At 48.3% G+C, this 20,261-nt stretch overlaps 1 protein-coding gene across 2 annotated transcripts in view; it reads left to right on the top strand.

The window, feature by feature from the left end:
• The window catches only part of DLG5 (discs large MAGUK scaffold protein 5), a 181,808-nt gene that overhangs the window by 103,376 nt on the left and 58,171 nt on the right, over positions 1-20,261 (top strand). The window contains exons 1-3 of one of the 2 annotated variants that reach the window (XM_064269766.1): positions 5,943-6,046; positions 13,337-13,596; positions 15,316-15,628. In XM_064269766.1, coding sequence (XP_064125836.1) covers positions 13,391-13,596; positions 15,316-15,628 — 519 coding nt within the window. In that variant the 5' untranslated portion in view covers positions 5,943-6,046; positions 13,337-13,390. Of the gene's footprint in view, positions 1-5,942; positions 6,047-13,336; positions 13,597-15,315; positions 15,629-20,261 lie in introns of those variants that run through there. The other variant, XM_010589261.3, reaches the window with a different exon arrangement.

The following is a 20,261-nucleotide window of genomic DNA, read 5'->3' as shown; positions in this document are numbered from 1 at the left end:
TGGGTCCTGTTGTCATTAGCGCACTTGCCTCCTTGATCAGTTCCCTGTATACCCATCTCCATCTGCCGTGCACTGCCCTTCCCCACACGTGGCTTACCTCTTACCAGTTGATGGACGTTTGGGTTGTTCCCACTTTTTGGCTATCACAAATCATGCTGCCATGATTGTTTGTGCATAAGCTTTTGTGTGGACATACGTTTTCATTTCTCTTGTATATAATATATACCCAGGAGTGGAATTCTTGGATCATATATTAACAGTGTTTACCTTTTTGAGGAACCCCATGCCAGCCCTTCTCATCCTTCAGGGCCCTCACACACTGCGGAGGCCCCCTCATCCCTTGCACACCCTGGTGCCCCCTGGGCCACTTCCCCTGTGCTCTGCTGTACCTAATGGCGTTAATGGTTAAACTTCAGAAAGGGGAAGGGAGGGACTTTCTTTTAGTTTTTATACTATTGTTATTTTCTGATTGCAAAATTAATATATATTTTGTAACAAATAATAAAAGAATCAAACAGTATAGAAATTTAAGAAATAGAAAGTAGAATTCTTCTTGTAGCCTCTCTCACAGAAATAACTATTAGAGAACTACCAGTGAAAGGTCTGAGGCTTCTGTCTGTACATACAGAACCCCTTTTGCCTTACTTATTTTACAAAAATGGAATCATACATTTTGTTACTCAAAAAGTTATTTTGTTTTTTTGATTAATATGTAATGTATCTGTTTCTGCCTAGTACATGGTCTTCCTCATTGTTTTTCACTGCTGCAGAGCACAGTGTTCCTTAGCAGTTGCTGTTGGTTGCCCTCAGATTGGCTTTGACTCATGGCGTCTGTCTTGGTTATCTAGTGCTGCTATAACAGAAACGCCACAAGTGGATGGCTTTAATAGAGAAAAGTTTATTCTCTCACAGTCCGGTAGGCTACAAGTCCAAATTCAGGGTGTCAGCTCCAGGGGGAAGGCTTTCTCTCTGTCAGTTCTGGAGGAGGGTCCTAGTCCTCAGTCCTCCCCTGGTTGAGGAACTTCTCAGGCACAGGGACCCTGGGTCCAAAGGATGCGCTCTGCTCCTCGTGCTGCTTTCTTGATAGTGTGAGGCCCCCAACTCTCTGGTTGCTTCCCTTTCGTGTTATCTCTTGAGAAATAAAAGGTGGTGCAGGCCACACCCCAGGGAAACTGCCTTTACCTTGGATCATGGAGGTGACCTGAGTAAGGGTGGTGTTACAATCCCACCCTAATCCTCTCAACATAAAATTACAATCACAAAATGGAGGACAACCACACAATAGTGGGAATCATGGCCCGACCAAATTGATACACATATTTTTTGGGGGACATAATCAATCCATGACAGCGACCTTACGTATAACAGAACGTTGCTCGATCCTGCACTGTCTCTGTCATCCTTGATGTATTTGACCCCATTGTTGAGGCTATTGTGTTAGTCCATCTCATTGAGGATTTTCCTTATTTTCACTGACCCTCTAGCAAACGTGATATCCTTTTCCAGCAATTGGTCTTTCCTGTTGACAAGTTCAAAGTAAGTGAGTCAAAGTCTCCTTGCTTCTAAGGAGCATTCTGGCTGTATTTCTTCTAAGTCTGATTTGTTTGTCCTTCTGGCAGTCCATGGTAGTACCATAGTTGATTTAGCCAGTCTCCTATTGGCTGACCTCTGGGTTGTTTTCAGTATTTTCCCATTATAAACTACATTCTGGTGAAAGATTTGCTTCTGTTGTCTATTTTCATTTTCTGGTATATACTGAGCTTTGATCTGCTTCTGAAAGGCCACATCCTTAAAAACCCAATGGAGTAGTCCTGCTCTGCACACATGGGGTCACCACGTGTTGCAGTCACCTCAGTGGCAATGGTTTTACTTGCAAACCCGGTGCAGGCTCAGCAAGGGACCCAGAGATGAATATCCTTTGAGATATCTTAAGTCTTTTTTATGGGCACACTATTTGGGGGACTTGGTTGGTTGAGATCAGACTTGGAGGAAGCTAGGCAGGGCTGGCATTTATCTGTAGGCCTTAACTGACTCTTGGTAATGGAAGAGGCTCCTGGAGGGGGAGGCTAGTGTGGGCGAGGCCAGCAGGAGTGCCTTTGGGGGCAGAGGCCCCGTGTGCAGCGGGGAATGCCCTAGACCCTGCAAGGTCGTCATGTCAGACTCAGAGCTGGTACTGCCTGATCTCCGAGAAGCTGCTTCAACACTCTGGGCCTTCCTTCCCCATCCCTCTGACAGCATTGTTGAAGGACAAAGTGAGATACCCGGCAGACAGGCTGTACTAATAGGTGGGAAGTACCACCCTGCATCCATCACATGCCCTGCAGAGGACCCTTCCTCCTGTGGGCGCACCGAGCTCCCTATTGCAGCCACTTAGGCCTGTGGGTTCTCAACTTTTCAGAGGCAGAATATTTTAACTGCAAAAGAAACCCTTTGCAGAGTCCAGTGTGTGAAGCAGGTAAGGATGGAGCCGCCGGGGCCAACCAGGGCCAGCCCTGCCCCTGCTGCTTAGGGACTCAGTTTGAAACCACGTGTTGATGGAGGCAGCTAGAGAGGCAGTAGCTGAACCCTGCTGAAGATTTGGCCACTCCTCAGCACTGGGGCTCGAGTGGGCGCAGCCATCTGAGGGTGGGCGGTGCCACTCTGTCTCCTCCCTTGGCCCACCTTTGTGTTGGTGGCCATCTGCCTGCTGACGTTTTTTCACACTGGTCTAATTGACTCACATCACCTTTTGCTTTGGGCTTCAGTCTGGATTTGATTCTTCTTTGAAAGATTCATAATTTCAAATGCGCTAGCAGTTCCAGTTACTGGAATCCAAGGGACCTCCCACAGTAGTGCTACAAATCAGCAGAGGAGGGCTCTCCCAGCGTAGCAGAACTTACCTCACGACTGTTGTGGAGGTGAAATGAGATGTTGCAGATAACGCGTCTGGGATGTATGAAGCACTCAGTCTGTGTTTGTTATTATTATTATTATTCCAGTCCTATCAAATCTGGACTAAAATCTGCCCTCATGCAGGAGGTGGAGAAATTGGAACCCTCAGATATTGCTGATGGGAGTGTAAAATGGCATAGCTACTTTGGAACACAGTTTGGCAGGTCCTCAAAAAGTTTAACAGAGAATTACTCTATGACCCAGCAATTCTCCTAGAGAGAGATGAAAACATGTTTACACAAAAAGTGGTTCACAGATGTTCAGGGCAGCATTATTTATAATAGCCAAAAAGTAGAAAGATCCCAAGTGTTCACGAACAGATGAATGGATATATAATGTGTGGTATATCCATACAATATTACTCAGCCATAAAAAGGAATGGAGTCCTGGTACATGCTACGATGTGGGGGAACCTTGAAAACAATATGCTAAGTGAAAGAAACCAGACACAAAGGGCCACATATTAGATGATTTCATTTATATGAAATACCCAGAATAGGCAAGTCCATAGAGACAGAGAGCACTCGAGTGGTGGTTGCGAGGAGCTGGGGTAACTGCTTGATGGGTACAGTTTCCTTTTGGGGTGATGAAAACGCTCTGGAGTTAGATAGTGGTGGTGTGAATGTACTAAAAACCACTGACTGAACACTTTAAAAGGGTAAATTGTATGGTGATTTATATCTCAACAACAACAACAAAATTCTAGTTATCTCCTCCTAAAAACAGATCTGCCCTCATGAGGCATAAAGTTTCCTTAGGATTTAGAAGGCTGTTACAAGCAGTCAGACTGAGATAATCAGCTCCCATCCCCCTTCTCTTGCTCATTCCCTTCTGTTGACCCCACAAATGAAGTGGGAAGGTTCTCCCCCCTGCCCAGATTCCTTGCATCTCCTTCCTTTTTCTGGGGCTAACCCTTAGAGGGGAGGGCCACTGAGGTTCCCAGGTCTGTTCAGCTGGACTGGAGCCTCTTAGGGAGTGCCACCTTGAGACCTCACAGAGAGGAGGCCCCTGCTGCCACAGGGGAGGGGTCCCTGAGCTGCCCAGGGTAGCCTGCTCTCTCAGGCCTCTGTCTTCTCCTCACCTTTACCAGGTCAGGGCCTAGGTGCCCTGACTTTGGGAAGTTCAGGCAGTAGTAGGTTAGCAGCAGCAGAAGCAGTGGGCAGGGTAGGAGTGGGGATGGGGACGGGGTGGGGGGGAGTATAGTGACCAGGTTTGCTTCCCACCAGGCCTGAGGGCAAAGGTCTAACTCCCAAGACAAGGCTGGTTTTGTTGCCTGGTTCCTCCCATGCCTTGTTAATGTGAAGAGGCCCTTGCTGGGTAAATGGTGCTGTTTGGCTTGGGTGTTTACTTGAGGGATTTGTGGGGCCCTCCTGCTCCCTGTATGATTTATCCCAGAGGAAATGAGCAGCCCTGAGGGGCAGGGGCACCGTGGACCCGAGGCTCGGTCCCCTCCCACTTCAGAGTGCTTTGCCCTCTGGGGTGGGGGGAGGTTGGGGAGGGGTCACAGCCTGTCAGTTCTATCTCAGATTCCTCTGGGCCCTACCTCCTGGAATGCCCAAGAGATCATGGGCAGAGACTGCCAGGTATGCTTGGCCAGCACAGTAGAGGATGTTTGCCTGTCTTGTCTTTACTAAGATAACACATGTTCTTTGGTGGAAAAGGAAAAAAAAACATCAAATAATAATGAAGTCCTAATCCCCACCTCAGCCCCAGACTTACTCCCTAGGGGTGACCAAGTTCTGTGTTAACCACTTGGGATAGCACCTTGTAGGTGGGTTTTCCTTGCCATGTTTAATACACATGTAAACTTCTATTTTTATTTTCTGGACCTGGTCTTTGTTACCCAGGGGTCTCCTGACGTTTCCTGTGGATTCAGGAGATCCAACAAAGTGTTCCATAGTCTGGTTGTCAATAATATTCTCACTCCCTTCTGTGTGTGTCGAGGGTCTTGGCTGTGGACCTTTTTCGTGTTACAGTTTCTCAGTGCGTGCTTACCTATGTCCTTATGCTCTTTTGTGCATAAGCTTGTTCGCTTTTTGAGGTAAAATTGCTGGGGCCACCACCATGCGCATCTCTTTTTTACAGGTTCTGCCCATTTATTTGAGAAATTTATGCTCCAGAAGCTTCACTCTCCTTTTTTGCCCTACCCCTGTAATTCATGAAGGTCGACTTTCTTTTCCCGGGTAGCCCAGGTTAATGCCCTTTCAGGGATCTGAAGGAAGGAAGGAAAGAACAGAGGGAGGGAAGGAAGAACGGAGGAAGGAAGGAAGCTAAGGGGTTTCTCCTCTGAAGGGCCTCCCTCACCAGGGAAACCCACACAGAACAGCGTTTCTGGCCGATCCCGGGCGCAGACGCGGTTCCCGGGCGCAGACGCGGTTCCCGGGCGCAGACGCGGTTCCCGGGCGCAGAGCCGATCCCGGGCGCAGAGCCGATCCCGGGCACGGACCCGGGCAGTCCTCGGCGGCCGCCGTGGAGGAGGCAGCAGTGCTGTGTGGCCGGAACCAGGCCCTGGGCTTGCCTCCTGCGTGGCCCCTTCCAGCCCCTCCTCGCCATCGGCTTCGAAGACTGCTGCTGCCTGCTGGCGGTGGCGACGTTTACTTTTCTCTTTTAGAATTCTGGACCCAACTTAAACGTTTGCCCTGATTTAGACTCACATTTGCCTCAGGTTGGAATGCTAAATGAGCGTGTGTACGTGTCCGTCCGTCTGTCCATCCGTGTCCGTGCGTACTGTGTACGTGCACATGCGTACGTGTCTACGTATGTGTACGTCACTGTACGCACCTGTGTACGTGCCCATTCGTATGTGTGTACGTGTCTTTACCTATGTGGGTGTGTGTCATTACCTATGCGAGTACGTGTCCTTACCTCCTTGGGTACGTATCCTTACCTGTGTGACTACGTGTCCTTACCTGTGTGCGTATATATTTATGCACCTGCCTGCTCGGAACACAGTCACCTAGACCCTGGTGGCGAAGTGGTTGAGAGCTCGGCTGCAAACCGAAAGATCGGCAGTTCGAATCCACCAGCCGTTCCTTGGAAACCCTATGGGGCAGTTCTCTTCTGTCCTGTAGGGTCCCTAGCAGTCGGGATTGACTCGACGGCACACCACAAGAAGGTAGGATGGTTTTTCACGTTCTCTGGCGTTAGCTAAGGTCCTGATTTCCCCACATTTCCGCAGAGACTATCAATGACATAGCACAGACCTGATCTAAGCTCAGTGCGTAGAGAAAAGTTGCAAGTGTTTAGGGGCATTTGAGCACCAATTTGAGTATCTGGATGCTGTCCTGTGGAAAAGAATTATTCTATTGATTCCAGGGCTAGGATGAGAAAGAGAGGTTAGAAGTTACCCGGAAGTGGGTTTCAGCTCAGAGTCGGCAAGACCTCCTTGTAGGGTTTTCTGCTGTGGGGTGAGTGGTGTGTGGAGTAACTGTGGCAGGAACAGTGCAGGGCAGTGGAAGATCTTCCCCAGGCCCCCTCCCCACCTCCAAGAAACACTTATCAAAGCTGGATTGAGCATCAGAGAGGATGCCCGGGTCTGTTCTGGGGTTTCGCCTGGCCATCCCAGCAGCCTTGTTTGCTTGGCCCTGAATTGTCCCTGGGGTATCACGTAGGGCTAGATCTAAGCTCCTCAAGGTTGGGGCATACTGGGTGCTATTTCCCGTGAAGAGATACCAAGCCCTGGCATAGACTCCAGATTCTGTTGTGGACTAGTGAAGGTGGGCTCTGCTGGGTAACAGGCCAGAGTGAGTTTTTTGCTGCCAGTTCAAGATGCCTTTAAAATGCTTTTTCTCTTAGCAGACTTGATGGTCTGACTGAGCCTGAAGAAAGCCCAGAAGACTGTCTGTTAGTCCAGTACTAGAAAAACCATTCCCAGGGCCAACTCTTCAGACAAAGAATAGACTGGACTATAAGACAAAATGATACTGCTTCATAGGCCGAGTAGATACATGAGACTAGATGGGCAACTCCTGTCCGGAGGCGAGAGGAGAAGGCAGAAGGGGACAGGGGTGGTTGAATGGACACAGGACATCCGGGGTGGAAAGGAGGAGTGAGCTGTCATGTTAGAGGGATGGCAGCTAGTGCCATGTAACAATATATATAAAAATTTTTGTTTGAGAAACAAACTTGAGCTGTAAACTTTCACCTAAAGCATAGTAAAAAAAGAGGAAAAAAGTAATATAAAGGAGAAAAAATAATATAAAGGAAAAATCTAAAGGATAAAATAATCTAAAGGAGAAAAAATAATATAAAAGAAAAAAAAGATTTGTCTCTTAAGGAAGCTTGGAAGGGCAGGAGAACTAGAGGAGAGCATTTGGCTGGTCTACTCAGGGCTGCCACCTTGTGCCCGACGCCAGGAATGACAGCTGACCCTTCGCCCTGCGGCAAACCCAAAAACAAAAAACCCCAAACCAAACATGTTGCTTATGTAGTGGATTGGGACTCATAACGACCCTATAGGACAGAGTAGAATTGCCCCATAGGATTTCCAAGGCTGTAATCTTTACGGAAGCAGACCGTCACGTCCTTCTCCTGCAGAGTGGCCGGTAGGTTTGAACTGCTGACTTTTCGGTTAGCAGCCTAGTGCTTTCACCACTGTGCCACCAGGGCTTCCTTATGGCAAACCAGGCTCCACTTATTTGGAGCCAGTGGGATTCTCACCTGGCTTAGGTGATGTTTAGTGAGTAAAACATTGAAGTAATTATTATTTGAGTTTTTGAAATATTGTTCATGAATAAGGGCAATCCAGTGTAGATGCTAGACTTATTCCAGCCTTGGTTAGGAGCCATCGACCGACTCAGAAGTCAGGAGGGCTGTTTATCTTCCGCCATCGGCTCAGCGTGTGGTCACGGGTAGGCCCCTTCCTTCTCACCTTTCAGTGGGTCAGTGCCTCAGGTGAAGCCTTGGTACCCCCCGTTTCTCACTGTGCTTGAACAAAGGCACATGTCTCAGTTTGTCACGGACTCATGGCCCAGTTCTTACTGGTCAGGTGATATAAGGAAAAGAAAAATGTTACATCTCCATTTCATACTATACCCAAAAATATATTCCAAATCAATTAAAGAGTTAAACGGAAGGGTAAAACCTGAATATTTTCAGAAAAAACAGTAAGTGTGTATTTTTATAATCTCAAGGTACGAAGGAATTTCTTAAAGAGCCAAACCACAAACCGTAAAGGAAATGATTTGAAAAGTGTGTATAACCAATAAACATATGAAAAATTGCTCAGTTTCCTAGTAATCAGGAATTTGGGTTTATTAAAAAAATGCATTGGTGATAGTTTAGTCAGTCTGACCATGTGAAAACTTGGTGAGGATGTGTTGGCAACAGTGACCCTCAGAACTCCTCTCCACAGCTGGGGGAGGGGGTGTAAATTGATATAACCTTTTTGATACTATCTAGTAAATGTGAAAAAGTGCATACCCCAAGACATAGCCAGTCCACTTCTAAGTCCACCCCACAGAAAAAGCTCACCTTGGTCTATCATAGAGTGGAATGTTACTCCGCCATAAAGAGACATGAAGTCCTGGTACATGCTACAACATGGATGAACCTTCAAAACGTTATGCCGAGTGAAGTAAGTCACTAAAGGACAAATATTGTATGATCCCACTTATATGATTTATCTAGAAAAGGCAAATGTATAGAGACCAAAGATTATTAGTGGTTACCAGGGATGGGCCAGAAAAGGGGAAGGGGGAGTCATCGCTTAGAGGTCACCGCCACCTGGAGAATGTGCCATCTTGTCTTTCTTGCTGGCGGATGGAGCAGTCCTTATCGGCATTTTGTGCCTAGAGGGTGCAAGGGGGATGTGTCTAGATTCAGCCCATTTCTGCATTGCTGCAGCTCCCCATGTGGACTCAGTTTCATGGACCCGATTGACTATCTCAAGTGAACGTACCAACAGCACAGTTGCTGATTCCAGTCGTCTTCAGATCTAGGAAGGGGGTTCTTCTGATGGGCGTTGACATGTCCTGCTCTAATGTGCTGTCTGAATTCCCAGAGCGCTTTCTGTAGGTCCATGCCCCACCTGAGTGTCCCCTTAATAGTCCAGTTTTCCATCGCCCATTTGCCTGACCTTGTAGTCAAGCCATTGGTCGCTGCCCATGAATTGGTAAAAATCCAAACATATGGGCTCTCGCCATTGCGCAGTTCTTCCATTACCTCTAGGAAGACAGCGTGCAGTTCAGCCCATTGAGCTGACTGTTCTTACCTTCTTCAATCAAGAGTCTTTCCATCTGCTGGTCTTACTGTACAGCAGCTTTCCACAACACATGTTGTCCCTGTACCCTGGAACTGCCAACCGTGAGCCAAGGAGCCTTCTGGTGGTCAGCAGAAAGTTGTTCACAGGGCACTGTCCATGTAGCAGTGGACTTTGACAGTCTCTTAGATGGTTCCAGGGTAGGACCTATAGGAAAAGAGGCTCCCTCTCGTGGGTACAATGGGTACCTCCCTGCATTCCCCCAGTAACTTATTCTTGTATGAACCACTTCCATTTTATTATGGAACTATCTTGGACACCACCTTCCTTATCAGGGTGTTTCTCTGATATTATCCAAGATACTATGGGTATCTCATGTCTCATGATGATTTTATGTCCTCTCTCAACGAGGCAGTTTCAGGCAACGCCCAACAGCAGGTAAGTAATTGCTTTACAGATGGCATGTGTCCTGCTGTAGCATCTGGAAATTTTCTAGTCCAGAGTCCCAGTGGTCGCTGTAGGGTGGCATTCTCAGGTTTTTGCCGTAAGCTCCAGTTTTCGTAAGCACGTGTGGCAAACATCTCCAAAATCATGTCTGAATGTGGATCATAAGGGCCTCAAGGCAGGGAGAGTGAGACTGTTTTCTGAAGTTCAGACATATTGCCCTGGCCCCCTCTTGAAAAGTTTTCTTCCAAGTGGTTTTATGAATGGGGGTCAGCAGGATTCCCAGATGTGGAATATGCGTTCTCCAAAATCCAAATAAGCCAATCAAATGTTGGGCTTCCTGCTTAGTCCTAGGGGTAGGTAGTGACAATAGCTTATTCTTGGTTGCCTGCAGAGTGTCACCGATGGCTCCTGCCCACGTTATTCTCAAGGATTTCACCATTTAGGTCGGGCCATGGATTTTTGCTGGATTTGTTAACTACTGTCTGTTGGTCATGTGGGCCACCACTGTATTCAGGTCCGCCCTAGTCTGCTCTTTGTTTTTTGCGTTATTTCTTGGAGAGGTGTTGGATTTTCCTGTAGATTTGAGAGAGTAGACCTTTGTTGGATTTGTCATAGCCAAAATTTTTTTCCCATTCTGTAGGTTTTCTTCTTACTCTTTTGGTGAAGTCTTTCGATGAGCATAAATGTTTAATTTTTAGAAGACCCCAGTTATCTAGTTTATCTTCCGGTGTTTGTGTATTGTTATGGTTTGTATTCTGTTAATGCCGTGTATTAGGGTCTCTAGTGTTGACCGTATTTTTTCTTCTATGGTCTTCATAGTTTTTAGTTTTATATTTACGTCTTTGATCCATTTTGAATTAGTTTTTGTGTATGATGTGAGGTATAGGTCCTGTTTCATTTTTTTACAGATGGGCATCCAGTCTTGCTAGCACCATTTGTTAAAAAGACTGTCTTTTCCCCATTTAATGGACTTAGGTCTTTCTCAAAGGTGAGATGTCCATGGGCGGATGGATTTACGTCTGGATTCTTGATTCTGTCCCTTTGGTGAATGTGTCTGCCATTATACCAGCACTACCAGGATGTTTTGACGACCTTAGCGGTATAGTAGGTTCTGAGGTCTGGTAGTGCAAGTTCTCCTACTTTATTCTTCTTCTTCAGTAGGGTTTTACTTATCCGGGGCCTCTTTCCTTTCCATATAAAGTTAATGATTAGTTTTCCCATCTCATTAAAGAATGCTGTTGGTAGTTCGATCTGGATTACATTGTATTTGTAGATTGCTTTAGGTGGAATTGACATTTTCATAATATTGAGTCCACCTATCCATGAGCATCATATGCTTTTCCATTTATGTAGGTCTTGTTTGGTTTCTTGCTACAGTGTTTTGTAGTTTTCTTTGTATAGATCTTTTCTGTCCCTGGTTAGATTTATTCATAAGTATTGTATTTTTTTAGTGGCTTTTTATAAATGGCATTGTTTTCCTGATTTCCTTTTCATAATTTTCTTTATTGGTGTATAGGAATCCAACTGATTTTTGTATTTTATCTTATATTATGCTACTCTGTTGAATCTTTCTATTTTTTCCCAAAATTTTCTTGTGGAGTCCTTTGGGTTCTTATGTATAGTATCATATTATCCACAAATAGGGATACTTTTGCTTCTTTCTCATTAATTTGGATGCACTTGATTTATTTTTCTTGCCTTATTGCTCTAACTAGGACTTCTAGCACAGTGCTATATAGAAGTGGTGATAAAGGTCACCCTTGTTCCTGTTCTTGGGGGGACTGTTTCCAGCCTCTCGCTGTTGATGACAATGTTGGCTGTTGGTTTTGCATAGATGCCCTTTATTATGTTGAGAGATTTCTGTTCTATACCTATTTTATTGAGAGTTTTTGTCAGGAATGAGTGTTGAATTTTATCAAATTCTGTTTCTGCATGGATTGAGATGATCATGTGATTCTTTTCTTTTGTTTTATTTATGGGGTGGATTACATTGATTGATTTTTCTAATGTTGAACTGTCCTTGCATACCTGGCATAAATCCTCTGGTCATGGTGTATTATTTTTTTGATACGATGCGGAATTCTCTTGGCTAGAGTTTTGTTGAGAATTTTTGCATCTATATTCATGAGCGATTTTGGTCTGTAATTTTCCTTTTTTGTGGTGTTTTTGCCTGGCTTTGGTATTAGGATTATGCTGGCTTCATAGAATGAATTGGGAAGTATTCCTTCCTTTTCTATGTTCTAAATAGTTTGAGTAGTACTCCCTGGTGGCATAGTGGTTAAGAGGTACAGCTGCTACCCGAAAGATCAGCAGTTGGAATCCACCAGGCGCTCCTTGGAAACCCTATGAGGCAGTTCTACCCTGTCCTATAGGGTTGCTATGAGTTGGAATTGACTTGATAGCAACAAGTTTGGGTTTTTTTTGTTTTGTTTTGTTTTTTTGGTGCAGGCTGTTCTCTGAATGTTTGGTAGACCCAACCTGTCAGTGAGATTATAAGGCTTTCTGGCTAACCCCCCTGTGGTTTCCATCCCAGGGTACAATCCCCACTGTGAGCCTTGAAGCGTGATGGGCCCACTTCTCCATCTTCTTTAGTACCCCCTCCCGCTCGGACAGTTGGCTCATCACTGCCTTGCCCTTTGCTTTGTCCCTAGACCGCATCAGTTTGTTGCTGCCTCAGGGCCTTTGCATTTACTCCCCTCTCTGCCTGGTGTGTTCCTGGCTGCTGCTCCTCAGCATTTGTGTCTTAGCTCAGGAACCGCCTTCTTAGAGAGGCCTCCACAGGCCTTAGCCCCTCGCACAGCCTTCCACCTGCTGCTCAGAAGTCTCTCTCTAGCCTGTTCTCCTATTCTGTCGTTAATTTTCTTGGTAGTCCTTTCCATGCTTTGACATTATTTTATGCTATTTTATTATTTATTTATTTGGTCCATTCATCTACCTACCTACATACCTACCTGTCTCCTCACACTAGGATAAAAGGTCCATAAAGGTTCATAGTCTTTATCAGTCCTGTTCAGGGTCACCAACACCTACAACATAGGAGGGACTTCCGTTGGGGTCCCCAGCACCAGTCCCCTGAGGCGTTAGGAGGACCCGCAGGACTTTGCACGTAGTTGTAGTCACGCCTGAGGTTTAATGTGGTGGCAGGATGCAGAGCAGGGGCAGCAGAGGGGGGGAGGCTCGGGGCGAGGTCCAGGGGAGAGCTGGCGCAAGTGTCCAGGAGTCCTCTCCTGGACTCTGTTAAATTCTCCAGCATCAAATTGTGACAATGGTGTGAGGTTGTTTACCAGGGAACCCGTTAGATACCCAGTGCCCAAGGGTTTTATTGGGGGCTGGTCATGTAGGCACCTCTACCTAGCATGTACCAAAATTCCAGGGCCCCAGAAGGAAAGCAGGTGTTGAGCACCTGCCACGTCATATAGTCTGGGCACCATGAGCCATTCTTACCGTTTACGAAAAGTTGTATGTCAGTGTACGGAACGGTTTAGCAGTTGCCAACCATGGCTGACCTTGCATGCAGGCCTGAGGATGGGAGCCTGCTGTCTTAACCCTTTTCTGCACAGGACTTAATGAATGCGTGTGAAGCAGTGACTGAATGAATCAGCCCAGTGCGACTCGGGTCCTGTAGAATTTGACAGGAGGTGGTGTGGCCTGTCCTCTCCCTCCTCAACAGTCCCATGCAGACTGGAGAAAGAGTGGCGAGCTCTGCCCTCTCCCGCCAGCTCCAGGCCTTTGGTGAGCGTGACTCTCTCTGCTCTCCAGGTGTTGAAGCACAACGGGTCATCCGAGATCCTCAACAAGCTGTACGACACGGCCATGGACAAGCTGGAGGTGGTCAAGAAGGACTATGATGCCCTGCGGAAGCGGTACAGCGAGAAGGTCGCCATCCACAGCTCGGACATGAGCCGCCTGGAAAAGCTGGAGGAGGAGAACCAGCGCCTGCTGAAGCAGACGGAGATGCTGACCCAGCAGAGGGACACGGCCATCCAGCTGCAGCACCAGTGCGCCCTCTCCCTGCGGAGGTAGGAGTCAGGGCCGTCCCCCCGCCTCCTGCTCTTGGAGACATCCAGAGAGCTTGGGGTATCTGCTGTTCTGCTGGGCCCCTCTCCTTTGTGGGCTTACGGTTGTCTGCAAGGCTCCCAGCCGCTTTCAGGGAGTAAAATCAGCACAAACTATTTTGCTTTTTCAAGGAAAAAAAACTTATCTCCAGGAATGTTCCCAGGAAACCTTGTTTTGGCACTCTTAGTTACCTAGGGTTGCTGTAATACAGATACCACAAGAAGGTGGCTTTAAAGAACATACATTTATTTTCTTCCTTTTCTGGAGGCCAGAAGTCCACATCAGGGTCTCGGCTGTGGTATTGATTTCCTTCTGTGAGCTTCGCTCCTAGTATCTAGTGTCTGGTGGCGATCTTTGGTGTTCCTTTGCTTGTAGACGGTCCTCACATGTCATCTGTCTCCCCTTGTGTGTATCTCTTTGTCGGCTCTGGTGTTTTCATAACTCAAAAGTGATTAGGTTTAAGATCTATCCTACATTGTTACGACCTCAACTGATTGGTTGATCACATTCCTTTAGATTACATCATGAAAGGTAATCTCCTGTACCTACGGCCAGCTGATTTAATCACATGTAACTACTCCAGGGCAGTAAGTAGACTAGTGTTTAGCCAAACCACTGGGAACCCTAGCCTAGTGAAGATGACCCATAAAATGAACCATCAGAGACACTCTGTGTGTCTTGTGATTATGATTCCTTGTTCCCATCTGAACAACTCTCTTGTGTTTTGAGCATCCTGTGTCTTAGGGTTTCCCACAAGCCCCTCCTGTCTTTGTCAGCCACCCACCCAGCAAATAGGGAAGTTCATTGTCCTGGGCATTGTTTCTTCTATGGCTGTATTTTATATTAGAGAATATAATCTTCCTTGGAGGTATGATCCCTGCACATGAACAGTGTTTTGTAAGAAACATTCCTGTTGAACAGTAGTTCTCTGGAGCTTTCCTTGGTTTCATGTGAAAAAGGTGTTCTCTGGATAAGGAGGCTTGGTAATTCCTGGGTCACACACAGTTTTCTTTACTGCAGGACTTGTCAGGGCCTTTATTCTGGTATTGTACAGTAGGACTCTACAAGAGGGGGACCCAGAATGCAATGTTTCCCAAGCAGGAAGTCATCATGGAACACACTTATAAGCGGAACCCTTGCCACATTGACGTTCTAAGGAACGCACTTCGAGAAACGCTGCTCTAGAGCTGCAGGCTCAATTTGCAGGGCTACCTGTATGGAAGGTGCTTCCTGGCTTGGGAGGACTGGGCTGTGACCTTGGGCCAGTCACCGACCGCCTCACGGCCTTACTGTCTGTATTGTAAATGAGGTGTTGGACTAAATGATTCTTAAGGCCGCTTTCATCTCTCATATGCTGTTTTTTTTTTTTTTTAAAGAGTGTAGCCTAGTAGCGCAAAGGGCATGAAGTCCTTAGTTAACGTGTGGTATTTGTAAGAGGCTGAGAAAATTCCAGGTCCAGGGACACTGGTCCTCCATGACTTTTCAGTTTTGGGGGTGCTGGAAGCTTCATGCTTAGCTGTCCAGCATGGCCAAGTGGCTGGCCCCATCCCCCCCACATCCCAGTGCCTGTCTCCCCAGGTTCGAGGCCATCCACCACGAGCTGAGCAAGGCCACACCGAGCGGCCCAGCAGCTGACTGGCAGGGCCCCATCCCCGCCCATGTCCCTCTGCCTGTCTCCCCAGGTTCGAGGCCATCCACCACGAACTGAGCAAGGCCACAGCCCAGAACAAGGAGCTGCAGTGGGAGCTGGAGCTGCTGCAGTCGGAGCTGACAGAGCTGAGGAGCGCACAGGCCAAGACTGCCAAGGAGTCAGAGAAGTACAAGGAAGAGCGAGACGCGGTGTACAGCGAATACAAGCTCATCATGAGCGAGCGGGACCAGGTCATCTCCGAGCTGGACAAGCTGCAGACCGAGGTGGAGCTGGCCGAGTCCAAGCTCAAGAACAGCACATCCGAGAAGCAGGCAGCCAGCGAGGAGATGGAGGCGCTGCGGCAGGTGGGCTGGCGGCAGACAGGTGGGGGGCCTTGCAGCATCTCTTGAAGTGGCCAGGGAGGAACGAGCTGCAGAGCGTGTGCTGTTCGGCTTAGGAGCCCTCCTCTGAGTCGGAGTGAAGGGCCTCTCATTTATAGGCCTGAATGCTAGCTGGGTTATTGGGCACTGCCCAGGTAACTGCTGAGTCTGTGCTCAGTGCCCAGCTCTGGGCTGGGGCTGGCTGGGGGGAACACGATGGAGGCCTAGCCACGTTCCTGGGCTTCTGGAACTTACAGTCTGGGAAGAAAGTCGGATGGCACACACAGACACCTTCTTACTCACACCCATGTCCAGAGCCAGGCAATTGTAGGTCAGTCTCCTGCTGATAAGCCAGGGGATATCTCAAGGGCTTTCGCATTAAGAAACAAGATTCCAAGACCAAGTTCCCAAAGCCGTAGCCACCTTTACCCCTGTGATTTGGAAGTGCACCCTCAGGGGCTCTTTGCCACCAGTGGCATGTGCCTCTAATGGAGATTGCCCTTTCAAGAGGGTGGCCCAGGCTTGTGCTGGGCCCAGGCTGAGCCGGAGGCCTGTCTACTAAAGCCGTGCTCCCTGACGGCCATGGCTCCATGGTCAGGGGGACGGGCGTGTTCAGTAGCATCGGATTAGGCTGCTCAGCTGGACTGCTGCATGAGCAGTGTGGATGTCCTGCACCCTTTCCACCCAACCATGCCAACCTCGTCACTGGTGCTCCTCACCCTGAGCCTAGGTTGGTTCTGCAGCAGTTTGCATGGGCCTGTGGACTCCTCCTTCCCATCCTGTCAGTCAGTGCTGCTTAGAGCTGTTGACCTTGATCGTAGCAGATCTTCTCCCCAGCAAAGTAGTCCTCTCTTCATGTCTCTCTGTCATTCTTGTCTACAGCTCAGTTAGAATGCGGGTTTTAAAATTGGTCTATGAGAGGCAAAAAGCAGGGTGCTGAGGCCCAGGTGAATTGGCAGGGGGACAAAGTGCTTTGGAGGGGATAGCCAGACCCCTCTCTGCCCAGCACATGCAGAGCTGATGCCCGTGGCAGCCAGCGCCCTGTGAGTCTTTGCACCGGCAGTCACACCTCCTGTGCCAGGCTGTGTGAGGGGTCGGGGAGTCAGGCCTCATCAGTCCACCCTGTCTTAGCTTCTCTATGCCTTAGTTTCCTGATCTGCAAAATGGAGATGATAATAGCATGTGCCTCACCGGGCCGTTGTGACGCTCAAGCAATTTAATACCGGAGAAGTGCTTAGAATCGTGCCCCACATCAAGTGGGAATGGTTTGAGTCTTTACTTTTGTTATTAAGGTTATTATTATCTGAATTATTACTGTTCCTATCTGAGTTATTATTATTATTACTATCTGAATCTTAACTGCCCTGTTAGTTTTAGGGTGAACCCTATGAAACTGCTTTTATAGGTAAAAAGAGGTCAAATGATGGCCATGTTCTATAAAGGGGCTGAGACTTCTGTAGACCATTGAGTTGAAAACCGATGTGGTATACTCTTGAAAAGGAAGAGCTACTTAGATGAAATTTTAAAAAGACATTAAAAAGCAATTTTTGATAAGCAGAGATAATGTCTTGTTGTTGTTAGGTGCCGTCAAGTCCATCCTGACTTACAGCGACCCTGTAGGACAGAGCAGAACCATCCTGTAGGGTTTCCAAGGAGCGGCTGGTGAATTCGAACTGCCGACCTTTTTTGGTTAACAGCCAAGCTCTTAACCACTATGTCACCAAAAGAACTTAGTAATTCTCCTAGAAAAACCAGCAACTCCTTTTTATATCCTGGAATCTGAGCTGCTTAATTGTTGGAGGAGAATGCCCATATCGGATGAGGAAAACAGAATGACTAAGAAGAAAACTGAAAGTAACTAAGTCGGTAACTAAAACAAAGGGTCAGGGAGTGTCTTACACAGGTGAGCCTGTGGTAGGACAGTGAGGCTGTTTGGGCGGGTGTTTGAGCTTGGAGAGGTCAGAGGTGCTTTCTGGGGATGTTTGGAAGGCACGGAGCAGTGTGAGGCAGAGTGCCAAATTCCCTGCTTGCTGGCCCGTGATGAGCCTTGCTAACACATGTCTCCTGCAGCCTTTGGAAATGGTGTCTAAGTGCTGCCACCCTTCCGCAGGCTGTGCTGTGCCCTTCAGACCGAGTCCAGTTCCCAGGCCTACGCGGGGGACATTGGCTGGGCATCAAGTCTCCTGTTAGCTGAGGCAGGAATCTCTCCTAGACGCTGTTCCGTGCCAGCAGGCAGGCAGGAGAGCCCCACCCCTGCCTCTGCAGCCGGGTACTTGCGGAGCTGAAACCCTCCACTTCTTCTGAAGTTTGTTCGGCTTTACGGGCAAGACTACTTCCCACCCGCCCATAGGCGGCCAATGCTGTGGCCTGTGCCATCCTGGCTCTGAGGCTGGATGGGGAGTCTTGACTCCCTCCTGTGGCCTGGTGAGGTTTCCTGGGGTTGTCTCCTGGGTACCCCACTCCAGGCCTGTCCAGCAGCTGCTTGGTTGGGGCCTGAGCTGAGGAGGGCCTTTAGCCACTCTGACTCCTCATCTTAGAAACGTCCTCATTCTGCTCAGCTGAGTGAGTGTCCCCTAGTCCCCTGTACTTTGCCCTCCTCCCTCTGCTGCCGCCTTTCCTCTCTTGCCGCCATCACCTTTCTGAGGCCTGTCTCCTGGGTGGGTGGGGTCAGGGAGAGGGCAGGGGGCAGCACCAAGAGGTCCAAAGGCCTGTTGGTGCCTTTCCTAGCTCTGGACCCTAGGTGTGCTCTGCCTTCTCCCCTCCTACTCTGAGGGCGTGCCAGAGCAGGTGTACCCCGGGAGTGTCTCTTGCGTGGAACACCCCCTGGCCATCAGCTGACCTGGTCCTATCAAGGCTCATAGCCTTTAGGAGGGCTCAGTAACTGCCTGGGGCAGCTGGGTTGCCTCCTAGGAAGCTTGGGGGACACTGCCTCCTGTTATAGAAGTTCTCCTCAGGTTCCAAGTCACTTCCCAAGACAGGCGTCTCGGAAAGAGCCCCCAGAAAGGCCAGCTCTGTTGTCCTGGCAGGCACTGGCTCCCTGGTCCCTGGTCCCTGGTCCCTGCCTCCCTGCTGCCTCTGAGTGCAGATGCGCATTTAGCTATCAGTCTGCTTTAGGCAGTGAGCTCATTTTGGTGGAGAGGGACCAAACCGTGTGTGCAGGAGGGGAAGCACTGCTCTGAGCAGAGGGCAAGGCAGAGGAGCAGGAGGGATATTCAAGGGCTTGGAGGCTGGGGAAGCAGCAGCAGGTGCTGCCTGAGCAGGAGAAACAGGTGCCCGGACTCACTCTGGCCTGTGACCCTGGAGTGGGCTCTGCCTTGCTGGGTGGGGCTGCAGTCCAGAGGCCTTTCTAGTTAGCCACATGCCCGGGCCAGGTGAGGGTCATGGCAACCAGCCCATTTCTCCCCAGGCCTGTGGCCCCAAGACCACCCAGGGCAGGCAGAAAGAGTTCTTGGATAGCACTCTTACAGAGCGGGAGTCAGCATTGGGGGATAGCATGGTGCAGAGGAAGGGGCCCTGCAGCAGGAGGCAGGAGACCTCTGCCACTAGTTGGCAGAACCGTGGCAGGTCACTTCTCAGAACTTGAGGCTCCTCCTCCGTACAGTCAGGAATCTGACAGGGGTCTCCTGGGTCCTGCTCCTTTGAAGTGACCTCATTCCTCCTCTTCCCTAGAGGGAACTAATTATAGTACTTCTTCATGCTTCTCACAGGGAAACAGTCTTTGGGGATGAGCTCATTTTGGGGACCAATAAAGACCAGGGTCCCAGTGAGAAGGAAGGGGAGATGGGGAGAGAGGAAGAAGCCACCCAATTCCATCTCTGGCCCTCAGCTTGAGACTAGTACTGTATCAGAGCAGAATGGAAAAGAATTCCCAGGAAACTAAATATGTATTTCAAATATAAAACTGTATACACATGTCGTAAATATTAAAAAATGTCATTGTTACACGATCATAATAAATTCTTGACAAATAAAATTAATAAAAGTGTTTTTGTTTTTAAAAATAGCAAAGTAAACCCAACACTCAACACTGCATAAAAGTGAGTAAAATAGTAGAAAATTGGAACTATAATAATTTAAATTGATCTTGTGGAAAGTGAGACCTGAACAGTATGTCAATGGCATCTCTCTCAAGTTACGACAAATATTTTGTGCACAGTTTTTCCAGCTCTTTCTGATTGAGGGGTAGTTATATTTTCCTCTGTCTCCTTCATCCTTTTGTCCCGATTGGAAGGCAGTTGATCTTTTTGACCTTGTTTTTGCCAAGGCTGCCATCTTTTAGCTCTGCTCTGTAGCGTTTTCAGTGGCTTATTTTTCAGATCAGAAGGCTTTTCTTCCAGCGCACCTCTGGGTGGAGCCTCTGGGTGGACTGGAGCCACCAACCTTTTGGTTAGCAGCTGAGCGTCAACTGTTTGCACCACCCAGGGACTCGTACGGAGCACAGTTCTACTCCGACACACAGGGGGCGCCATGAGTCTGAATCGACTCCACGCCCACTGGTTGGTTGATTGCTGATTTAAATTCTCCACTGGAGAGTGGCCACACGCCGTTTGTCTTCCTCAGTCTTCTCGTGGGGAGGGGAGATCTCTGGTGCAGAGGTAACCAGTCTCAGCCCCGCTGG

The sequence above is a fragment of the Loxodonta africana genome, chromosome 16 (assembly GCF_030014295.1).
Source record: "Loxodonta africana isolate mLoxAfr1 chromosome 16, mLoxAfr1.hap2, whole genome shotgun sequence".
Taxonomy (NCBI): domain Eukaryota; kingdom Metazoa; phylum Chordata; class Mammalia; order Proboscidea; family Elephantidae; genus Loxodonta; species Loxodonta africana.
The sequence above is the reverse complement of the archived record's forward strand: the minus strand, read 5'-3'. Positions and strand labels throughout refer to the sequence as shown.